General features: G+C 48.7%; 1 protein-coding gene across 1 annotated transcript in view; it reads right to left on the bottom strand.

Annotated features, from left to right (window-relative positions):
- The window catches only part of LOC138579647 (CD276 antigen-like), a 122,597-nt gene extending 102,033 nt beyond the window's left edge, over positions 1 to 20,564 (bottom strand). The window contains exons 1-2 of the mRNA XM_069649899.1: positions 20,333 to 20,564; positions 20,197 to 20,248 (exon numbers count right to left, since the gene is read on the bottom strand). Coding sequence (XP_069506000.1) covers positions 20,197 to 20,248 — 52 coding nt within the window. The 5' untranslated portion in view covers positions 20,333 to 20,564. The remainder of the gene's footprint in view (positions 1 to 20,196; positions 20,249 to 20,332) is intronic.
- Positions 20,565 to 24,047: the final 3,483 nt, after the last annotated feature.

The raw sequence follows: 24,047 nt of genomic DNA, 5'->3' as shown, positions 1-24,047 counted from the left end.
TTCCTTTTTCCTCTTTCTCTCTGACAACACCTGACGAGGTTTCTAGACAAGTCCGATCTATGAAAGCTTCGTCCACACAGGTGCTCCCCTGCTCCTCCAGAACCATCAAGGACCATATTGACACCCTCACTCCAGCCTTGGCCGATTTCTGTAACCACTATTTAGCCACTGGAACGTTCCCCTCTCCCCTTAAGTACTCCCTTGTACACCCACTCCTCAAGAAGCCGTCTGCTGATCCTACCTGCCTGGCAAACTGTTGCCCAATCTCCATCACTCCTTTCTTGGGAAAGCTCTTGGAAAAGCTGGGCATTTCCCAGCTTACTCACCACACTTAATATGTTGGTTGTCTCCATGACCATCAGTCTGGCTTTAGAGCTGCCAGAGGTATGGAAACTGCTCTCCTGAACACCCGTGAAGATCTGCTCTCTAACCTTGATTCCAGCATTCCTTCTGTTCTCACCCTCCTTCTTTCCTCTGCTTTCAACACGGTCAACAACGCCATCCTGATCAATCAACTCCGTGAGAACCTGGGCATCATGAATCAGGCCCTGGAGTGACTGACCTCCTTCCTCTTGGACGCCCCCACCCCTCCCAGGTTCAACCTGGTCCCAATCTCTCTGCCACCTCTCTCTACCTGTGGCGTTCCCCAGGGCTCTATACTCTCACCCAGGTTTTTCAACCTCTACTTGGCACCTTTGGCCCACCTGATCTCTACCTTCTCCTCCAACTTTCTGTGTTATGTGGATAACTCAGCTTTCCTTCAAGCTCCCCTCAACCTCCTCTCCTCTCTCGCTCATTCCTGACTGTCTATCCGCGATTCAGGATTGGTGCCTTAATGCCAGTAAGATGGAGATACTTCTCATTGGGACCCTGGCACCAGCTTTCCCTCTCTCACTCTGACCGTCCGTCTTGGGTCCTCTTCCTTCATCTTCCTGCGAGGCAAAAAACCTTGGTGTCATCTTCTATGCCACTCTCTCTTTCTCTCCTCACATCTCAGATGTCACCAAGAAGTTCCACTACCAGCTGCTCCCCCTCAAAGGGACACTTCCCTTTCTCATTTTCCACCAGAAGCGCACTGTCTCCAGAGCCCGGCTTCTCTCTAGGCTGGACTTCTGCAACAGCCTCTTTTTCATTCTGCCTTCCTCTACTATCCATCATCTGCAACTAATCCAGAACAGAACTGCAAGATTTATCCTTGGCCTCAAGCCCAGGGATCATATCTTTCCAGCCCTGAAATCTCTCCACTGGCTCCCGTTGGCTGCAAGGATCAAGTTCAAGACCCTTTACATTGTCCACAAGGCTTTCTGGGGATGGGGCCCGCACTACATCCAACGCTCTCTTGCAAAATACCATCCTTCTCGAGCCCTCCGCTCAGCTACCTCCTACTCTCTAAAGGTTAGACGCTTCTCCAGGCAGAGAGTGGGGGATGGATCTCTCTCCTCTGCTGGTGCCTCCCTCTGGAATGGCCTCCCTGCTAGTTTCAAACTTGAGCCAGACCATCTGAAGTTTTGGAAGCAGCTCAAAACTTTAATTTTCTCCTCTGCTTTCTCTCTCTCCCTCACCTGTTGACCTACCTGTCTGCTGTACCAACCGGTTACTTGGATACCCTCAGAGTCTCTCTGAGTCCAGGCTCTTTCTTGATCGGTCACCCTTGCACTGTCTCTGTGCCTATCATGCACTTAGGAGCTGTAACTATAACCCTGCAGCCCCTTGTTCTCCTTCCACTACCCATAGCTGCGCTGCCCTGGCTGCACATACTCAGAGCATTGCATCCCTGTTTTCCCCTCCCCTCTCCCTAGCACTTCCCCCCTCCCTTTCCTCTTGCACCTCTCATTCTCACAATGACACAAGGCCTAGTGAGATAGTTTGTCTTGTCCTCCCTCTATCTTCCTTCCCTTTTCTTGTCGCGCCTAGAAACACTTGAGTACAGGCGCGTTATAAATGACTTTTATCATATCATTTTGCCGCAGTAAGAAATGGCTAGACTGGCAGCACCCAAATGCCAATCTAGCCAGGTAATTACACTTAGCAGGACTGCTTTATCAGAAATTCCCATTTAAAAGAAAGTCATACCAAACTGAGGAATGACTAGACGGGCTGCACCAAAATGCCTCTCTAGCCACTAATAGCACATATCATGCCTGCTTAGCCTGGACATGGACAACCATTATGATTTACCGCACAATCCCACCGCCCCATACATCCCCTCTCACTCCCACCCCTTACCCCAACCTCCAAAATCAGCTCCTTGGCCAATAATTACCTCCAGTCCCTCTTCCTTGTCCCAGAACTTATGTATGAGGCTCCTTGCCTCATAGGTAAGTACTGGGATGAGGAAGTGGGACTAGGAGTAATGAATATTACAGGTAGCTAAATCAGGCATTACCTCCATTTACCTCTACCTCATCCCAGTACTTGTTTATGAGGCAGAGTATACAAGTACTGCCTCATACCTAAGTACTGGGACGAGGAAGAAAAGGGCTAGCAGTAATCAAGGCATTAAACACAAGTAGTGGTGCAACACCATTCAGTTGACTGGACTTCAGCACTCCTCCCCCTGACATTTTGGGCTATTTTGACTCGATCTGGCTGATCTTAAGAGCAGTTGCTGGACAGAACAGGACACAGATGTTAAATGGCACCCGAGTTTTGCTGTTAATAAGGGCCCAGCAATTACCAGCGTAAAGCATTTCACTTTTAGTAACTGCGTTGAAATGCCACATTTTTTAGGCAATTGAAATCACGATGTGGGTCTAGTACTTGCATGCCAGGGGAGTGATTGGAAGGGTGGAGAGAGAATGGAGACTTAAAGGAGAGAGTTAACTGCTTGCTGCACTTGAATAGTCTCATTTAAATGCGTAAAGAAGTTAGATGCCCCCACACAAATAAAGTTGCCCGACCCCACCACCCATGAAGTTAGTGCCTCTCCCAACATTTGAAAGGTTAGCCCCCTGAAATGAAGGTTTTGTTGTTCCCCTGTACACAAGCACACAACCCATTCACCATATACACACCCAGCCATCCATACATTTAAGTGTGCACTCTTTCACCATACAGGCACACCCAGGCAGCCATCCATACACGTAAGTGTGCACCCTTTCACCATACAGGCACACTGAGTCAGCCACCCGTACATTTAAGGGTGCACCCTTTCACCATACAGGCACACCCAGGCAGCCACCAATACATTTAAGTGTGCACCCTTTCACTGTACACGCACACACGCACACCCAGTGACCCATACATTTGTGTACACCCTTTTACCATACACTCAGACAAGCAGCCACCTATAGATTTAAGTGTGCACCCTTTCACCATACACTTACACACACACATGTCATGGGGTTGAGGGGAGCCTTATTACTTCAAAAAGAAATTGGGGCTCATTACAGGTCCGGCAGTAACCATGCCGGTGCTACCGGTGGCTTGCCGATAGACCCCTAAAAAATTACCAGCGCCTGACTTCCCGGTGCCACCGGGCTCTTATCAGTCCAGCGGCTGGGAAGTCAGGTGCCGGTAATTTCGGTAATCCCCATTCCCTCAGAGTCCCATAGGACTCCATGGGATTGGGGACACGGAAGCACCGGCACCATTGTTAACGGTGCAGGTGCTTCCGTGACGGGACTGCCTACCGTGGCAGCTGTGCCTGGCAGGGTCAGACCTGTCGGGCACAGCGACCCCAGCAGGTAGACCTGTAATTTGCCAGTCCGGAAAAAATGGTGCCGGTAAGATTACCAGCACCGTTGTTTCCAGGCCAGTATGGTCAGAATGAGCCCCATTATTTCTTTTTGAAGTCACTCTAACTTCATTAAGAAATTAATCAGTTAAGGACCGAACCATAACGGAAATAATTTCTTTATGAAGGCAGAGTGACTTCAAAAATAAACTATTTATTTTTGAAGTCATAGGGCCCCACCCCCACCCCATGACATCGAACCCTCCAGACTAGGGTCTTCCATGTCATGGGTTGGGGGGAGCCCTCGGCCTTCAAAAAGAAAGTTTCTTTTTGTAGTCACTCTGCCTTCATAAAGAAATTATTTCTGTTACAGAAATAATTTCTTTATTAATGCAGGGTGAATTCAAAACAAAACTTTATTTTTTTTTGTTGAGAAAAAAATATCTATTTTTTTTTCTTTCAAGTGGGGCCCCCTCCCAGCACTTGTGCTTGCGGGGGCCCCTGCACCGCAGGGGCTGCGGGGGCCCATGTTATGCTAGTGCCTGGACATCACGGATCAGGCCTGGAGTGGTTGACCTCCTTCCTCCTGACCCACCCTCCAGGTCCAACTTGGATCCTTTCTCTCCACCACCTTTCTCTCAACATGTGGTTTCCTAGGGCTATATCCTCTCACCCTGGCTCTTCAATGCCTACTTAGCCCCTTTGGCCCACCTGATCTCTACCCTCTCCTCTAACTTTCAGTGTAATGCGGATGACACTTCGCTCACTTTCAGGCTCCCCTCAGCCTCCTCTCCTCTCTCGCTCATTCCTGTCTGTCTATCCGCGATTCAGGATTGGTGTGCCTCCAATGATCTCTGCCTTAATGCCAGTAAGACAGAGATCGTTCTCATTGGGACTCTGCTCCCGCTTTCCCTGTCTCTCTCTCTCTCTCTCTCTCTCTAACCGCCCTCTTCCTTTGCCTTCCTGTGAGGCTAAAAACCTTGGTGTCTTCTTCGACTCCACTCTCTCCTTCTCTCCTCACATCATGGGCCTTGCTAAGAAACCAGCTGCCCCTGCTCAGAGGTATTCTTTCTTTTCTCACTTTCCCCAGAGCCCTGGTACTCTCTCGGCTAGACTACTGCAACAGTCTCTTTCTCAGAATCCTGCACAGGACTGCAAGGCTTGCCCTTGGCCTCAAGGCCAGGGACTGTATCTCTCCAGCCCTGAAATCTCTCCACTGGCTCCTGGTGGTTGCAAGGATCACGTTCAATACCCTCTGCATCATCCACAAGGGCCCGCACTACATCCAACTCTCTCTTCCAAAATACCTTCCTTCTAGAGCCCTTCACTCGGCTACTCTCTGAGGGTCAGATGCTTCTCCAGGCAGAGAGTGGGGGTAGATCTCTCTCCTCTGCAGGTGGCTTTCGCTGGAATGTCCTCCCTCCTCCTCTCAAACTTGAGCCGGGCCACCTAAAGTTTTAGAAGCAGTTCAAGACCATCCTTTTCTCATCTACTTTCTCTTTCTCTCTCCCCTGCTGACCTACCTGTCTGCTGTGCCGACTGGTTGCTTTATTACCCTTAGAGTTTTACTCGGTACCAGGCTCTTCCATGATCAGTCTCCCCTACACTGCCTCCGAGCCCACTGTGCACTTAGAGGCTGTATCTCTAACCCTACAGCCCCCTGCCTCCTTGCACTTACCCAGAGCCGTGCTGCCCTGGCTGCACTTACTCAGAGAATTGCAGCCCTGATTGCACTTCCCCCTTCCATCTCCCTGGCACTTCCCCCTCCTCCCTTCCTCCTCCACTTTACGTTGTTGCACTTGCACAGTCTGAATAACGCAAGGCCTAGTAAGATCCACTGTTTTGTTCTACCTCTGTCTTCCCTCCCTTGTCTTGTCGCGCCTATAAACACCTGTGTGCAGGTGCGTTATAAATGACTTATATCATATTATATCTCATTACTGATATTTCATGGCACTCTTAACCAAACTCCATCTTCCAACTATGACTTATATCATATTATATCTCATTACTGATATTTCATGGCACTCTTTACCAAACTCCATCTTCCAACTCTACTCACACAACCTGTGCAGCCAAACTTATCTGGCTTTCTTAGAGAGTAGGATTTCCCCTCCCCTTGAGGTGTGCCTAAGAGTAGTGGGAACACCAGGGTTCTGAGGGATGTGCTGTAGGTGATTGGGCGATAGCGATAGATTGGGGGTTGTGTCTTGAAAGGTGTCTCGCCTAGTTCTATAGGAGGACCAGCCGCCATTTTGAATTATTAATTATGTCTAACCCTCTCTTGTCGCAGGGAACTTGTAAACTGGTATTTCCCACAACACTGGAATAATAAGGTGTTTGTTTTTTTATGTCATGACTCCTCCCACGTTATCTTCTCTAGGGTTGGGGCATGGCTGTGTAACAGTAGGGTCACCACAGGCAGCACAGCTACAAGGCATAACGTCAACTGGTTCTCCTTTATCCCCACCAGATCAACACATGTATGTCCTTGTATGTTGGGGACACTGAAATGTTTTAATGTTAAAGGAAAGGTTTATTTTCTCACACTTGAGTCTTGTGTCTGATCAAGGAGCTAGAATGGCTCTCTGGGCAAGTTTACTTTAGCAAAAGGAGCCTTTCTGAGGGTCATGGCCAGCTCCCTTTCTTGGGGTCCACCATTGACTGAATGAGGTAATGGGGGCTTGTAAGGGTCCCTGTTACTATCAACTTGGTGAAGCTGCATGTCTGTAGGGGGAGTGAGAAGGTAAACCTTCCTATGACCACCCCCTGCATCAGATCAGGAATCGAGGTGGGGTGGTCTAGGGATCTTCTGTATGCCTCCTCCAAGTCCAGCAACAACTAGCTCTGGGTGGCACCAAGCCCCGCTGACCACCCCATTGAGGGATTCCAAGTTTATGCAGGGGACTCCATCACAACATGTAATAAGTGCTACAGATGTGAAATGTATGAATTAATGAATGCATCTGGGTATCCCCAAAAATCTCTTAGATGCCATTAGGATATTACACCAGGGCAATAGTGCGAAAATCTGTTGTGGGTTAGATGGGGCCCTGTCTAGGAGAGTGAATATTTAAATGGCGGTGCACCAGAGCTGTGTCCTGGCCCCCCTACTCTTTTACCTATTTATAAATGGTGTAATCAATGAACTCCTAAAGACTCTTTCTAATGCCCCCACACTGGCACGAGTCATGATTCCTGTCCTGATGTTTGCTGGCGACGCAGTCCTACTGTCATTTACTCCTACGGGAATGCGCCTCCGGCTGGACCCCTTTGCGGACTTCTGTAGTGAAAATGCCCTGACAATCACCATTCAAAAGACCAAGGCCAGGGCCCTCAGAGGGAAAGGGGGGGAAAAACCTGCTACAATTAACCAGGTACTGGGTAAAGTACGAATTGAGCAGGTTAAAACATACAATTACCTGGGCCTAAGAATCAACTGAAAGCAGGACTCACGGTAACCAGGTACAGCGGTGTAATAGCCAACTTTGCCAAAGAACATGGATTTGGGGCTGTGTGTGTAGCCCTGGAGGCCTACAAGGGCTACACACACAGCGACACAACGACAAGCTGCAGTCTTTGGTGCTGAGCCATGGGTGTGGGGCAGTTCCTCCAATTTGTCTGTAATTGAAAAAGGATTCTTGAAAAACATACTGGGCCGTCTGACCCCCTACCCACATTTCCAGATTTGACTTGACTTGGATTTGCAGCCCATTTAAAAACTATGTTGGGCAAAGACGGTTTTCTTCTGGCTAAGGCTATGGAATAATGTGAACCTGCTTAAATGCCAGGGGGCAGTAAAATAAAAAGGAATTCCTAGTTCTTGGCCTTCCATACTTCTGGACCAACGCGGCCACTATTTATGTTAATTCAAAGAGCAGTGTACGGCGTGCTTTCATGGCTGAAAAAGAAGCAGATATTGGAAGGGAAATCCAGTTGTCATCCCGGTTCTGCAGATATTGGGCCATGAAGCAGAACCAGAGCTAGGAAGATTACCTGGACCCAATGTATCCTAATATGATGAGATCTCTCTTTATCACAGCACGATTGGGCTCGCCCACTTTTCCCTAGCATCACCAACCCTACCCCTCTCCCTCTACTCTCCCGCTCCGCCCAATCCCTCTCCAGCACCAAAGCCAACCTTCCCTGCCGATGTGAACTGTATCCTATTTAACGCCCGCTCTGTAGCAAAAAACAGACATTGCATCTTTGACCTCCTCACCTCTGTCAAACCAGACCTAGTTTTCATCACTGAAACCTGGTTCTCTGATGACTTCAGCCCAATCGCAAATGAAGCCTTTCCGCCTGACTACTGCCTCACCCCACTGAACCGTCCGTCCAGGGGAGGGGGAGTAGCATTCGTCTTCAAATCTCTCTTCCGCGCCTCAATCATGGACAACCAACCCTCCATTCCATCCTGCGAATCCCTCCTGGTTAAACTATCCCTCTCCCCGTCGCTCTCACACACCTTCCTAATAATCTACAGGCCCCCTGGCTACGATAGACATTTCACAAACAACCTTTGCGACTCTATTGCCACCTTCCAAATAAAGCATCCCAACCTCACCCTTCTCGGAGACTTCAACATATGGCTCGACATCCCCACCAATCCTATGACATACGCCCTGATTGATGGTCTAGATGCAATTAATCTCCAACCCCACATAAACGGCCTGACTGGACACACTCTCGATGCCATCTTTAGCTCCAACACCCAGATTCAGTTAAAGCCCCCCACTCCTACCATCTGGTCCGATCACTTCATTCTCTCGTTTGCCATCCCCACACCCGGCCCCTTTCCCGTACCCGCATCTGAACCTCCGAACCTACGCAAATGCTGGAAAAAACTAATAATCACCCCGGACCTAGCCGAGGCACTCCTCCAGTCTCCACCACCTACCTGCCGCCCTAACAACCAACTAACACCTGAGGCCTTTGACTCATGGCTCAACGCATCTCTGATGCGACTCACCCCCCCGTGCAAACCATCAACCCGCCGTGGCCCGTTCCCCAGATGGTTCACTCCTGAGCTGAAGACCACTAAACGACACTACAAATACCTAGAACGCAATTGGCAAAAAGAGAAAACCCACGAGAGCAGGACCACCTTGGCCCGACACTTGTACCGGTACAAGGCCGAAACCCGGAAAGCTAAAAAAGCCCACTACAACACCCGAATCCTAAACTGCAAAAACCCGAGCAAAGAACTCCACAAAATCATCTCCGAATTCACCAATCCAATTTGTAATACAACCGTCCCAACCCCGTCACAATCACTGTGTGACTCACTCTCCCTCCACTTTTACACCACAGCTATTGAAATGACAAAAACTCTAAACACCAAACTGGCTCTCTTACAGCCAATTGACAATCCTCCACCCGTAACGGCCAGCCCGTCAACTGCAACGTCTACTCAACCAACGTTCGAATCCTTTAGTCCAATATCACCAGAACAATTTCTCAAACTCCTATCCGCCCGCAAACCATCTGGATCCCCTCTAGACCCCTGCCCAGCCACAACCCTTAAAGACATTTTTGCTTCCACCTGCACAGGAGAACACGCGAGGTCTATCATAAATGCCTCCCTTTCCTCCGGTATTTTTCCCGAAGCATTCAAAATGGTACACGTCAAACCTCTAATTAAAAAACCTTCGCTCGACCCTCTCGAGCCCAAAAACTACCGCCCAATCTCAAACACCAGATTCCTTGCCAAACTCATTGTCCGAACCGCCTACTCCCAACTAAACGCCTTTGTCGGAGCCAACAATCTCCTTGACCCCGCCCAATCAGGTTTCAGAACACGTCACGGAACTGAAACCCCCATAACCTCGATCTGGGACGACCTTAAAATGACAGCAGACTCGGCGGGATGTGCCGCTCTAATCCTTCTCAACCTATCCGCTGCCTTTGACACGATCAATCACTCAATCCTCCTAGACCGCCTCCACTCCCTAGGAATTTGTGGAACCGCTCTTAAATGGGCAGCCTCATTCTTCAAAGACAGGCACCAAATAACGACACTGTCCAGCTTTACCTCCCAAGCTCGACCAGTCGACACGGGAGTCCCTCAAGGAGCATGTCTATCCGCCCTCCTGTTCAATCTCTACCTGATCACCCTCCCACCAATAATTCGTTCACACAACATCCTATGTTACAACTACGCAGACGACACTCAACTAATTCTAAAATTCCTGAACTCGAAACCCAACTCCCAACCCGACCTGGCATCCTGCCTCCTTAACATAGAGCGCTGGATGACCCAAAGCCACTGCTTGTTAAACCCCTCCAAAACAGAAATCATGGTCTGCGGCAACTCCGACCTTCTTCCGCACCCACTACCCTGGCCACCTGCCATGGGCAACTCACCGACACCCTCCAAAACAGTGAAAAATCTTGGATGCACCCTCGACTCCGACCTAACACTCTCGCGCCAAGTCAACAATGTCTCAAAGTCCTGCCACTACCACCTTAAAACCCTTAGGCGCGTCTTTCCATACCTCTCATTTACCAACAGAGTCTCTGCTGTCCAATCAATCGTTATATCCAGACTGGACTACGGAAACCGCCTATACCTCGGAATCCATGCCTACCAACTGAATAAACTCCAAAGAGCACAAAATGCGGCGGCCAAAATGCTACTTGCGCTCAGTCCAAGAGACCACATATCCCCAGCGCTTAAAACACTGCATTGGCTTCCAGTAGCCCGTAGGGTGGCTTTCAAAACCTTATGCCTCTCCCATCGAGCACTACATAAAACTGGACCGCAATATCTGCAAGACAAACTAATACCTTATCATCCCACTCGCACCCTAAGATCAAGCTCAGCCGGCCTCCTAGTAATTCACAAGACAAACTCAATCAGGCTAGGCGGATCATCATTCTCTGCCCTGGCTTCAACCCTGTGGAACTCACTCCCACACCACATCCGCCTAACTGAGGACCTAACGTCCTTCCGCAAACTACTGAAAACCTGTCTCTTCCCATAAAACCAATCTAGCATCATCACAATAATAACGACCCATCAAACTACCTGAAGCGAGAAATGACAGCTAAATAAACTTGAATGTAAACTAGAAAGACAAACAGGCCTAAACGAGTAAAGAAGATCAAAACAGTGAAACAGAAAATAGGAATAAGTCATTGAGAAACTTAGGAGATCTGAACCGATGAAAGGGACATAATGAATGAGAAGGGAATACAGTGAATGACATAAATGAAATAGTTAGAATGGATGAAGCGTAAAGAACAGACGAATACACTAAGTGGAAGTGTGCATGAGTGGAAGAACAGACGACTAGAAAGATCAAATAAGTATGATGACCGGATGAATCAGTTGAGCATAATAATGCCAATCATTATGAAGAATGGTTGGGTGTATAGAGCGGCTGAGCGTATTGAGTTGATGTTTTCGTGTAGAATTAACGACTACGCAAATAAAGAGAAGCAAACAAAACGCAAAAGTGCATAGAACTCAACCGGAAAGAGCAAGAGGGCGAGGGCGTAGAACTATATTGAACGGACAAACATATAGACTTGATGAACATTCGGCCAGTCAAACGTGTGAGAGCGAACGAACAAGTAGAGAGGACGAGCATGGGGACCGGATGAGCATGAAGAGCGGATGAGCGTGGAGAACGGGTGAGCGTAAAGAACGGACGAACATTGAGAGCGGATGATCGTCGAGTGCGGATGAGCGTGAAGATCGAATGTGCGCTGAGATCGGATGAGCATGGAGAGCGGATGGGCATGGAGAGCGGGTGAGCGGATGAGACTGGAGAGCGGATGAGACTGGAGAGCGGATGAGACTGGAAAGCGGATGAGTTTGGAGAGCGGATGAGTGTGCAGAGCTGATGAATGTGGAGGGCGGATGAGTGTGGAGAGCGGATGAGTGTGCAGAGCAGATAAGTGTGGAGAGTGGATGAGTGTGGAGAGCGGATGAGTCTGGATAGCAGATGAGTGTGGAGAGCGGATGAGTGTGGAGAGCAGATGAGTGGGGAGAGCGGATGAGTGTGGAGAGTGGATGACTGTGGAGAGCGGATGAGTGTGGAGAGCGGATGAGTGTAGAGAGCGGAGGAGCGTGGAGAACAGTTGATAGTCAACAACGTCTGAATGTGGAAAACGCAGAAGCGAGTGTGGAGAGCGACTGAATGCGAAGTACGCAGAGACTTATGATGCAGTTGAGTATGAAGAGCGACCGGATGAGTGTGGAGAGTGGATGAGTTTGGAGAGCGGATGAGCGTGGAGAGCGGATGAGCGTGGAGAGCGGATGAGCGCCGAGAGCGGATGAGCGCTGATGAGCGTGGAGAGCGGATGAGCATGGAGAGCGGAGGAGCATGGAGAGCGGAGGAGCGTGGAGAGCAGTTGATAGTGAACAACATCTGAATGTGGAAAGCGCAGAAGCGAGTGTGGAGAGCGACCGAATGCGAAGAACGCAGAGATGTATGATGCAGTTGAGTGTGGAGAGTGACCGAGTGTGGAGAGTGACTGAGTGTGGAGAGCGACTGAGTGTGGAGAGCGGATGAGTGTGGGAAGCCGATAAGAACGGAGGACTATGGAGAGCAGAGGAGTGTGGAGAGCGGAGGAATGTAGAGAACGGAGGAGTGTGGGGAGCGGATGAGTGTGGAGAGCGGATGAGTGTGGAGAGCGGATGAGTGTGGAGAGCGGATGAGTGTGGCGAGCGGATGAGTGTGGGGAGCTGATGAGCGTGGAGAGCAGATGAATGTGGAGATCGGTTGAGTGCAGTGAGCGGTCGAGTGTGGAGAGCGGTTGAATGTGGGGAGCAGAAGAGAGCGGAGGAGTGTGGAGAGCGGAGGAAGGTGGAGAATGGATGAGTGTCGAGACCAGATGAGTGTGGAGAGCAGATGAACGAGGAGCGGATGAGTGGGGAGCTGATGAGTGTGGAGAGCAGATGAGTGTGGAGAGCGCATGAGTGTCGAGAGCGGATGAGTGTCGAGAGCGGATGAATGAGGAGAGCGAAAAAGTGAATGTGTAGTGTGGATGAGCGTATGGAGCGGATGTGTATATGGAGCGAATGAGTGTTTGAGCAGATGAGCGTGTAAGCAGACAAAAGTACAAGCGCAGGGTAGACTGGTGTGCATACGCAAGAAGGACAGGATTGCATTCGGATGGAACACATGAGAGCATGAGTGAAGCACACTGGAGAATGAAGGTCAGACTTGAGCTCGCAACGTGAACCAGAGCACATGAATAAGACGTGAATGTGTAGGACAATCGAACACCTGAAATGAACAAAAATGCATAGACGGACCTGCCCACACGTAACAGCGTGACATACTTAATATGCTTTGGAATGAAGGAAACACTTGAAAACATACATCATACCACACCCCACGCTTACTCTCTCCCTTACACCACCACTCATCTAGAACACAGAGATACTATGACACCATTCGGTATAACTGTTCTCATATATCTCCCGCTTACTCCACATCACTCTAAGTAAACATTGCTGGTTTCACACCCCCAGCCAGGCGTTCTCCTCAGGCCTAACGCAGCCACACTCGTTCTGGATAAAGCCGACCAGAGCGAACACATACTCCTGATCTCTCAACCACCACACCTACAGCTAAGAAGCAGCTACCACTTGAATTCCGCACCTGCTGCACACATACCTGGTGCGCACACGCACTTTTGGACTCTCTCTACTCTCTCTACTGACCTGAACTTCGGTTCCCAAGGGCGTTCAACCTACCAGCGCCTTCAGACCATACCAATGGTATATAAGGCGCTATATAAATGCTAAATAACATAACATAACATAACATATTGCCCTTAGCTGCAGTGAGGTCCAGGTGGAACACCAACTCTAACCCATGTTGCCCCCACTGCTCGGGCCCCAGGGAAGACATGATGGTCCATTTCCTGCTTCGGTGTCCTAAGTACACTGACCAGAGTATCCCTGCGATTGGTCTCGATGTTATCCTTTGTATGATGTGTTCTTCCGTTCTGTTGCTTTGAGATGGCACTGTGTTTTAACATGATAATCTTTTTAATATGTTGGCTTTAATAGTAAAATTACCGAAATAAAACTGAAACGAATCACGAATGCATTAATAAATCAATGGTTGGTGGATGAAATCCTGGACCCAGTTGATTAAGGGTCACCCAATTCATGAGGTGTTTGCCCAGTTGCTCAGGCTCACACCAGGTTCGAACTCTAGTTCCCAGTCTGTCAGGTCACAATATTTTATAGAGGTGGTGCACAGGGTGGGTGGCCGCTTTACTCACTAGAATTTATAATTATGTTTTCTTGAATATATTACATTTTCTTTGGGTGGAAGAAGTTAGTTGATATAGGCCTTAACCCGTCACATTCAGAATATATAAACTCTCCCAAGCCAACATGGTGGAGAAGAATCTGTTTGCTGATTGGCTGGAGTCTGAACAAAGAGGTAACATACAGCATTCGAAACTGTCGTTCATTAGTATGTGTCCAGCAGGAAGGTCCTCTTTTCAAGAAGCTCCAATTTACTAGGCCCAAGCCCACATTACACGAAAGAAACTGGGACACTTCGAGGGACATTGCAGTGACTTTGGTGGGAGTGCATCAGAATTTAGGTATCAGGAAAATTCTGAGTTTATTGACTTGGTAGTTGCTGCTTACTTGCTCAGAATATTATCAGTTCGATTCCTCATACCATCGAATAAACTGGAGATCAGAATTTCCTAAATGCCTCATTCCGTTGAAAAAGTTTGAGCTCAGCCTGCATCTCTTAATTCTTTGGAGGCAGAGCAGCCGGGGTAAAATGAAGCCAGTGAGAGCCATTGCCAAGCAGAACGGCATAAAGGAACGTGTGTGCCCAGGAGTGTGTAAAACAGAGATCTTTTCGGAAGACGCCTTACACCACAGAGAACAGCGCCTCTGCGGGGCTCTGGGCAGCATTTCTTCTTTGAAAGAAAAAGGCAGCCCTTGGTAAAACGCACGTAGATCAGTGTCTCCGCTAACACTGGACAGAAAACTAGGGCAGTGCTTGTTCATCTGAAAAGTAGAAATCTCTGTATTCTTTATTTTGATTTCTGAGGAAGTTATTGAACATTCATAAACAGAGAGAGACTATCTTCTTGGTAAAAACAGAAGACGCTATTCAAGAGTTGCCAAGAAGGTTACTGACTGAGCAGTGGAAATTGCACAAGTGATTACTAGATAATTCTTGGCTAGTTAGTAAGAGTTAAATAGGGACAGTTTCTTAGAAAGTCTTCATGTAAAGTTTCATCCAGAGAGAAAAGACTGTAAGAAATTGGATTCACATGAACTTATGTTAACTAAAAGTTTGGTCTCAGGTTCAAGCATTCCTGGAATGTACCTACAAATTCTCTGCTCTGCTCTTAGCAGAGGAGCTCAGGCACTGAACATCCTTGGAGTCTGGGAGAGTGGGTATTATAAGGAGGTATCGCATGCATACCTTGCTCTCATTTCTCACACCTGCAGATACTGCAAGAAAAGGAAGCTTAGAATCTGTGTTTGTTATTTTCGCCACTTCTCCATTCCCTTGGGGGTTGCCAGGTTCAGTATCGATAGAAATTACCGAAAAAAAGTTTGACCTATACAAAAAGGTCACAAATGCATGACACCAAAGGTTCGAACACTAAAAGTTCGAACCTTTGGTGGCATGCATTTAAAAAAAAACACTGCGGGGGCCGCGGGGGTGTCCTCCGCAGCACCCCGCTCCCCATACTATACAGTATGGGGAATGGGGATTGCAGAGGGTAACCCCTGCAGCTGTCCGCAAAAAAAGAATAAGAAATAAAAGGACCCTGCAGCGCCGGTTCCAGTTCACAAAAGTGAAAGGGAACTGGTGCAAGGTAAGTAGGGTGTGCGTGGGGGTGTGGGTGGGGGTGTGTTGGGGTGTGGGTGGGGGTGTGTTGGGGTGTGGGTGGGGGTGTGTTGGGGAGGGGGGGTGTGGGTGGGGGGTGTGTTGGGGTGTGGGTGGGGGTGTGGGTGGGGGTGTGTTGGGGTGTGGGTGGGGGGTGTGTTGGGGTGGGGGTGTGTTGGGGTGTGGGTGGGGGTGTGTTGGGGTGTGGGTGGGGGTGTGGGTGGGGGGTGTGTTGGGGTGTGGGTGGGGGTGTGTTGGGGTGTGGGTGGGGGGTGTGCATGGGGGTGTGGGTGGGGGTGTGTTGGGGTGTGGGTGGGGGTGTGTTGGGGTGTGGGTGGGGGGTGTGCGTGGGGGTGTGTTGGGATGTGGGTGGGGGTGTGCGTGGGGGTGTGGGTGGGGGTGTGTTGGGGTGTGGGTGGGGGGTGTGCGTGGGGGTGTGGGTGGGGGTGTGTTGGGGTGTGGGTGGGGGGTGTGTTGGGGTGTGGGTTGGGGGTGCGTGTGGGTGGGGGTGTGGGTGGGGGTGTGTTGGGGTGGGGGTGGGGGTGTGTTGGGGTGTGTTGGGGTGTGGGTGGGGGTGTGTTGGGGTGTGGGTGGGGGTGTGGGGTGGGGGTGTGTTGGGGTGTGGGTGAGGGTGTGTTGGGGTGTGGGTGGGGGTGTGGGTGGGGGGTGTGTTGGGGTGTGGGTGGGGGTGTGGGTGGGGGGTGTGTTGGGGTGTGAGTCGGGGTGTGTTGGGGTGTGGGTGGGGGTGTGGGTGTGGGTGTGTTGGGGTGTGGGTGGGGGTGTGTTGGGGTGTGGGTGGGGGTGTGGGTGGGGGATGTGTTGGGGTGTGGGTGGGGGTGTGTTGGGGTGGGGGTGTGTTGGGGTGTGGGTGGGGGGTGTTGGGGTGTGGGTGGGGGTGTGGGTGGGGGGTGTGTTGGGGTGTGGGTGGGGGTGTGTTGGGGTGTGGGTGGGGGTGTGGGTGGGGGGTGTGTTGGGGTGTGGGTGGGGGTGTGTTGGGGTGTGGGTGGGGGTGTGGGTGGGGGGTGTGTTGGGGTGTGGGTGGGGGTGTGGGTGGGGGTGTGTTGGGGTGTGGGTGGGGGTGTGTTGGGGTGTGGGTGGGGGTGTGGGTGGAGGGTGTGTTGGGGTGTGGGTGGGGGTGTGTTGGGGTGTGGGTGGGGGTGTGGGTGGGGGGTGTGTTGGGGTGAGGGTGGGGGGTGTGGGTGGGGGTGTGGGTGGGGGGTGTGTTGGGGTGTGGGTGGGGGTGTGGGGGTGGGGGTGTGTTGGGGTGTGGGTGGGTGTACGAACATTTTGTGTTGGTGCATTTCCCATGCAAACTTTTCCGTGGCAGTAAAAGAAGATGGTGGGATCACAACGATCTCATATCAATTAGTTGAAAACAAGGCACTCTTGTTGATGTGTAGGGTCCAGCAGGTCCCACGGACCGGACGCTATCATAGGTACACAGGGTAAGCTTTGAACCCGGAAGTCACCACTGTTACATAGAGCAATGGGCGGTTCAACACCTATGTGCTTGAAAGAATGCCTATGTCACACTCTCCTCCCACTTGCAGAATTCCTGCTGCCAGCGCATGAAGGAATAGGTTCTTGCGCCCCTGTTGAATGTCAAGGAGCCAACTAGTGGAGATATGATAAACGGCATCTCTAAAGGCTATGTGTGATCAGTATTGAAGATAGATTGGGGCCAAATCAGCTCTGAGACATAAATAACTCATCTTGAGATTCCGTGCTGTTGAGGGAGATGTTATATATCTTGCCTAAACACACTATTTTCTTCCCCCCTGTCACAACGTTTTATCTGTTGGGCAGGCCTCTGGGATAGCATACTAATGTGTGCAATTTCTCCAAAACATATAGTGCCTCAATATGAGCAGGGAAATATGGAGTGATTTACTAGTATGTAAACCAAAGAGTGCCTAAGGACCCAGGCCTGCTGCTGCAGGTGCCTTGCACGGATGCTCTACCCTCCTCTACAGGACAAATGGATGGCTAAGCAATAATTGTGCCAGATCAGAGCAAGGCCTTATCTTTGATCTGTTCTATTTGCGTCTACAACTCCCCTCTAGTTTATGTCCCTGCTTTGACTGTAAGAGGCAGGATGCCAACGGACGTTTTTGAGGTGCCTCCTCGGTCACTACCCACTTACATCCGCACTAAGGACTCTGTGGGTAGTCTGGAGGGTTGATGGTGTTTACCTGTTCTGTGTAAGCACAGATTCGGAGATAGGTTGAAATTGGAAGGTAGCCTTCCTTAGTATCTGGGCATGAGTGCTCCCATAAATAGATGACCTCATCCAAGGTCATCCTAGCAGGTGACCTAAACCTAGGGCTTCACGACCCCAAGAACACTCCAGCAAAAAACCTTGCCAATGCACTAGAAACTCTAGGCTTCTCACACTCCGTCACCTAGACAAATTGCAAACCATCCAGAATAATGCCCTCCGTGCAGCACTGGGCATCTCCAAAAGGGAACATATATCTGCATCCTGACAAGATGCTCACTGCTTGCCTGTCCGCCAGCGCATCCTGTTTAAGACACTAGCCATCACTCATAGGTGCATCCATCACACCGCACCTTCCTACCTCTCCGATAGAGTCCTCCTGCCTCCAGCAGCAAGACCTATTAGAACCCCATATGCCAACCTACTACCAGTACCAAGAATTAAACGGGCAAGAGGTGGTGGTGCAAGCTTCCCCTTCATTGCATCCAGACAATGAAACTCACTGCCTCAGTCCATCAGAAATTAACCCTCTCATCTTGCCTTCCGCAGGTTCCATGTAATAATGTTGCCACAAAAATCTCGCCATGCAAAAATATCGCTGAAAAATGGCAGTTTTTTGTGGTGACATTATTGCATGGAACATGCGGGGGACACCCCCGCAACCCCCAAACTTTTTTTTTCTTTTTTAATTTTTTTTTTTGCCCCTGTCCCCATATATATGGTCACCCATGTAATATTGCCGCAACCTTTTCCCGGCGATATTATTTACGGCGACCATATATATGGGGATAATATTACCTGATACCCTTCCGCAAGGCAGTGAAAACCAGACTGTTTATCTAAAAGATGATTCTGTAGGATGTCCGCAGCTCATTTGTGCCTAACAATGTATCCAAGCCTCTCTGTAATAAGAGAACCACTCAAGATTGTCTGACCAATGAAAGGCAATTGTAACCAAGCCACTTACCAAAACACTGTACCAACACATGTATGTGGGCTAATGTAACAGATCGCCCTTTTCTATGCTGCAACTAAGACATATTCATGTAACAGCGCCTTGATGCCCCTGGGCTGTGTGAGCGCTTATACAAATGCAAATAAATGAATAAATAAATATTGATATATTACATGGACACATTGGGCTGCTTCTGGTTATATTAGTCTACCCTCCTCTGTGCCCATCCTTCTGTGCTCCTCCCCCTGTGGATGGACAGCAGTGTTTCCATGACATACTTTGCTACAGTCATGCTCCTTCCCCCTGTGCCTCTTCTGCTTTGCTCCTTCATTCTGCACCCTCCTTATTCCTTTGCCTTAACATAAGGAAGCGTGCCACTAAATACAGGGCAACAGTATCATACTTGCCAACCCTACTGATTTAGGCAGTAGGCTACTGCTTTTTAAGCAGTCCTATCGCCTACAGATTTGGATGACAGATCCTACTGCTTTTTACAGGGGCAGGCAATGTATGTGACTCTTAGGCAGGCTGCTTGAGACCGGCCCAGGACAAAGCATGCAACACATTAGTCGGTGTGTGCAGTGGGCATGTAAGTGATTACTTTGAGTGATGGGCACAGACCAATCCACTGACCTCACAGCTACATGACTCTGCCCTGCACTCTGGTCGGGACAGGCCTTAGGTGACCCACCAGTGAAGGCAAGTGGCAGAGCGGACCACCATCACACAGCATCTGCATATGAGACTGAGGAGGGTATCAGTCTCCATGGTGTTCAGTTATTCATCTTGCACTGCAGGAATACATATGTATTGCCCAGGATGCTGCTACAGAACAGTGGCAAAGGATGCCCAACAGCTCTGTGTGATTACCTTCTGTGAAATTAGGTAATTGAATTCAGTGTTAATTTACCATTCAGAATTATACATTTTAACCATTTGAACATCTTTCCATGTTGTGCTGTTTGATGGGTTGCGTATTTTAGAATGCTCCAGTGGTGGCAACAATGTATGTTTTGTATTTTCCAGTGAAGAAATTGTTATGCAAAGTATTATTTTTGAAACTTGAAAAATCCTACATCTTTTTGGTCACAGAATGTTGGCAAGAATGCACTATTGGTGTTAATAATGCTTTAGTCTAGTGATCTTGACTTCGATTGCTGATATCTAACAAATCTGTGAGGTGAAAGGGCACAGAGAAAGCCTTATTGTCTCCAGCCTCTATCAAATACCTAAACCGACATGAGCTGCAGCCCCATTTACACTATGTCCCCCAGCATAACACACTGACTGCACTGGGTAATAATATAATAAAACCGATTATTATAAGACTTGGAAGTGGGAGGGCCCAGGTATGAAGTGCTATGTACAAACATGGCATTATTATTATTATTATTATTATTATTATTATTATTATTATTGTATATAATCAGAATGAGCCCCATGAGCACTATGTACACATTTTGTGCATGGAGAGAAACAATGTGTGGTTGGGTTGAGCCACTCAAACACCTACCTGCACTGCTGACGAGCCATAGCACGAACAGGCCCCAGAACAAAGACTCCATCTGTAAAGCACAGTTGAGAGGTTGAAAATACACCTTCAGAATTGATGACTCTCAGACCTAAGCCTGACTGGTCACCTCACTTACCGCTCATTGTGTCTTCCGATTGGCTCAGGGCAGAGCTTTGTGATGAGAAAGGAGGGAGGAAAAAAGATTGCTCTGTTCTTAGTCAGACACCAGTGGTCGTATCTAACAATGCAGCTATGGTAACCAAAGGCTCCAGAGAATTCAGGTATGGCGTGTCATCTGGAAACCATGGCAACCAAGGGATTATGCTCAGTTGTTAGGCCTCATCAAGCATTTGGGGCCATCAATGCTTGTCCTGGGTGGGACTGCGCTCCAGTAATAGAGAATTCATCATAATGTACAGGCCATCAAATCTGGCGAGGCCTTGGACTACACTCTAAGGGACAGCACTAAATAAAGGTCTTTGGGGCCACCGAGGCTAGTCAGGAGTGAGCATGCACTTTCAGGTTTAAGAACATATAGCCTCATCAAATAACATTATTCGGCCGTCAGGCCATCAAAGTACATCCTAACACAACAAAACAGTTACTTAAATTTAACAATGCATCACATCAGAAGGGAAGCATAAGAAAGGATCAGTATGGCGTTGGTCATGGCCCCCAAGACCTGCTGATCTTAATGGGACACAAAGTCCAAAAAGTAGAAAAAATCCCTTTTTGATTTTTACGCAAGAATTCTAACCACCACAGGCCAGAGCCACAACAGTTGCCATTGGACCTTTTCCCCAATGGTGCTAGATTTGCACCAGATAATTATATGAGATGCTTCCGAATAGTCAAGCAGTTCTAGGGTGGGCGTGAGGACTGATTGCAATCCTGCTATTTACAGTCCATCCACAACTCCTGGCTGTACCCAGAACTCCATTGGCCACTCTTTGATCCCAAAATTCCAGCTCGACTTAGTCACAAGAGTGATCACCCTTGTTCCGCACTCTATGGCAGCTTGCTTTGGCTTCCCTGGTTACAAAAGCACAGCCCCTTACAGTACGAAGCCAATGCAAGCATTTATTTGAAAGTGCACCCATTGGTACTCACTTATTCGGAGGCAGTTTGGGAACCCCATGAAGAAATACTATGTCCTTCCTTAGCCCCCATAGTCTTGGCAACTGATCATGCATTCCCTAAAACAGGGTCAGTGTGCTCTATTTTCTACTAAACTAGGGCCTTGGGTACCCGCTAGGTTTGTGTCCCAGTCCTCCTGTATAGTGTGCATAGTGTTAACATTAGGGACCTTGTTTGCCTCCCTGGATATATGCTTCTGGAAAGATTGCTCACCATGGTGCGGTGTCAGATGGATATGCACATTGGGCTGGCAAACCTTGGGTTGACTCATAATATCAGATTTGTGGGAATCAGCCTTATCTTCAGCTGTCAATGTACCATGAATATCTAACTTCTGAGGATGTTCCAGGGGTGATTTGTGAAACCCCTTTACATCCCATGGATCAGTGTGAGGCTCCCCGTAGGTCCCCCTCTTCCCTTCGCTTGAGATTCTAACAGGACCAGTAGGAGCTTTTTGATGTCTGCAATTTCAGATAGCACTTGTTTATAAATGCATCCTTGAACGATGCAGTCTTCCTTAGCAAATAAGTCAGGATTGGGTCTTATACATTGGCTAATTTTCTTGGAACTCCTTAATGGGGTTAGGCAGAGAAAAGAGCTGTTCACTGAACACATATTCATCATATTCTCACTCCACACGCTACTGGTGAGAGAGAACTTATCTTCGAGCACGTCATCTGCCTCCGAATCCATTTGGGCCATTGGGTCCAGAGGACTACATTTCTCTGCGAATGTGGGGAAGACTGTTAACCACTTGGGTTGGGCCAGGCACAGATGAAATCTCAAGGACCAAGCAATTGCTCTTGAAAATGTTCTTAAGTGGAGAGTCCCCCACCCCTCCTGTGTCCGAGAAGGATAACAACTTGTGAGGAAGGTTGAACTTACATCTCCGACCTCTGGTATTGTTTGTGGCTCCGTCTCATAGGTAGTCAGCTCTAGTGTGGGATGGGGGATAGTTACCTTAGTAAAGGGCGGGAGGGCAACAGTGGGTTTGTGGTGCGGGGAGATTTTGGCAGAAGCCGTTAACAAAAAGCCATTTACACTACCAATATCTTTATCTTAGTCATTGACATTATGAGGGCAGATAGGGGGTACTAAAATATTCAACAGGTCTTCAATTGATTGTGGTTCATTTTGGATTTTGGCTGTAAGGTTTTCTTTGAGACATACGCCAGTCAGACCCCCCCCCCACCCCCCAAGCTGCTAATTGTCTTTCCTCCATGATGAAATGCTGATTTATTTACTACCCCACCAAAGCATCCTGGTTAGACCCTAAAAACTGGTGTATTTCTTTTATTAAGAAATCGGCCTCTCCCGTTATTTTAAATGGGCTGCAGTCTTTTTCTGCAAAAACAGTGTCCGTGCCTGTGACATGCTCCACTTCATGTCGAGGGGGGTATGTTACCAGCTTTCGCCTCAAAGTTAGGATCTTGCGCTTGGACTTTGCACAGATTTGCAAAGTTAGCTGAGGGAAAAACTATATATGGTGAGAGTGTAGGAAGGGAGAAAAGGGAGAGGGGCTCCAGCACCTGCGCAGAAAATATTCAATGTAGCTCACACAATGTGTTTGGAGCAAGCAATCACCACACTACAACCCCCAACCTCAACTCAACCTTTTGCCCACTCTCATCTCGTGATGTACTTCCAATAGAGTTCCTCAGTAGTGATATCCAAGATGATTGCCTCAGGCATCATCCCTAACAATCTAAAAGATTCCTGGGTCCTCCCCCTACTCAAAAAACTATCCCTTGACCCCTCTATACCCACTAACTACAGACCCATTACCACCGTTCCATTCCTCCTCAAAATACTAGATAGGACAGCTTATCTACAAATTCAAAAATACTTTGAACTGAACTATCTCCTGGGAATCCGAAAATCTGGCTTCAGACCCCAACATGGGACAGAGACAGCCCTCATCGATCTTAAGGCCCAAATTGATACCCTAAGAGACGATGGGAAAACTGCTCTACTGCTCTTGTTGGACCTTTCTGCAGCATTTGATCTAGTAGATCACAAAATTCTCTGCAAACACCTGGACTCGGCTGCCCACTTCTCTCAAGAAGCCATTAATTGGATTGAGTCGTTCTTGAGCAACCGATCTATGCGTGTTTTCTCTACCACAGCATCAGCTGACCCCATCCCCATCACTTGCGGAGTCCCACAGGGATCATGCGTCTCCCCCACACTGTACAACGTGTTCACTAAGCCCCTTTTTGATGATCTTGACGGTCTGGGTATCACCTACACCAACTATGCAGATGATACCCAGATCCTCATCCCGCTGACGGGAGATTACAACAGGGATTTGGTCTTGGTGAACAGGGTGTATCTCATCATCCAGGCATGGATGGTCTCCCACAGTCTATGCCTGAATGATGACAAGACAGAACTCATCATCCTCGGATCCACCACTAACCTAAACAAACTGGATCACAACTACTTCAGTTTCCTCATAGACAGCAATTCTATCAAGGTAGCCAAGGAGGTGAAAACCCTTGGTATCTACCTAGACTCCACCCTCTCTTTCCACAAACAGGGCAGTTCCATGGCCTCCCCTACAGCCTACACCTGTAAGCTTATAAGAGCAGCCAAACCCTTCCTATCTACCCAAAGTTGCGTTACCCTTGCCAGAGCCCTTGTACTCTCAAAATTAGACTACTGTAACGCCCTCTACGTCGGAGGCAACAAATATGTTACAAATAAAATCCAGA

Source organism: Ambystoma mexicanum, chromosome 3p (assembly GCF_040938575.1).
Source record: "Ambystoma mexicanum isolate Mex_15411 chromosome 3p, UKY_AmexF1_1, whole genome shotgun sequence".
NCBI lineage: Eukaryota > Metazoa > Chordata > Amphibia > Caudata > Ambystomatidae > Ambystoma > Ambystoma mexicanum.
The sequence above is the reverse complement of the archived record's forward strand: the minus strand, read 5'-3'. Positions and strand labels throughout refer to the sequence as shown.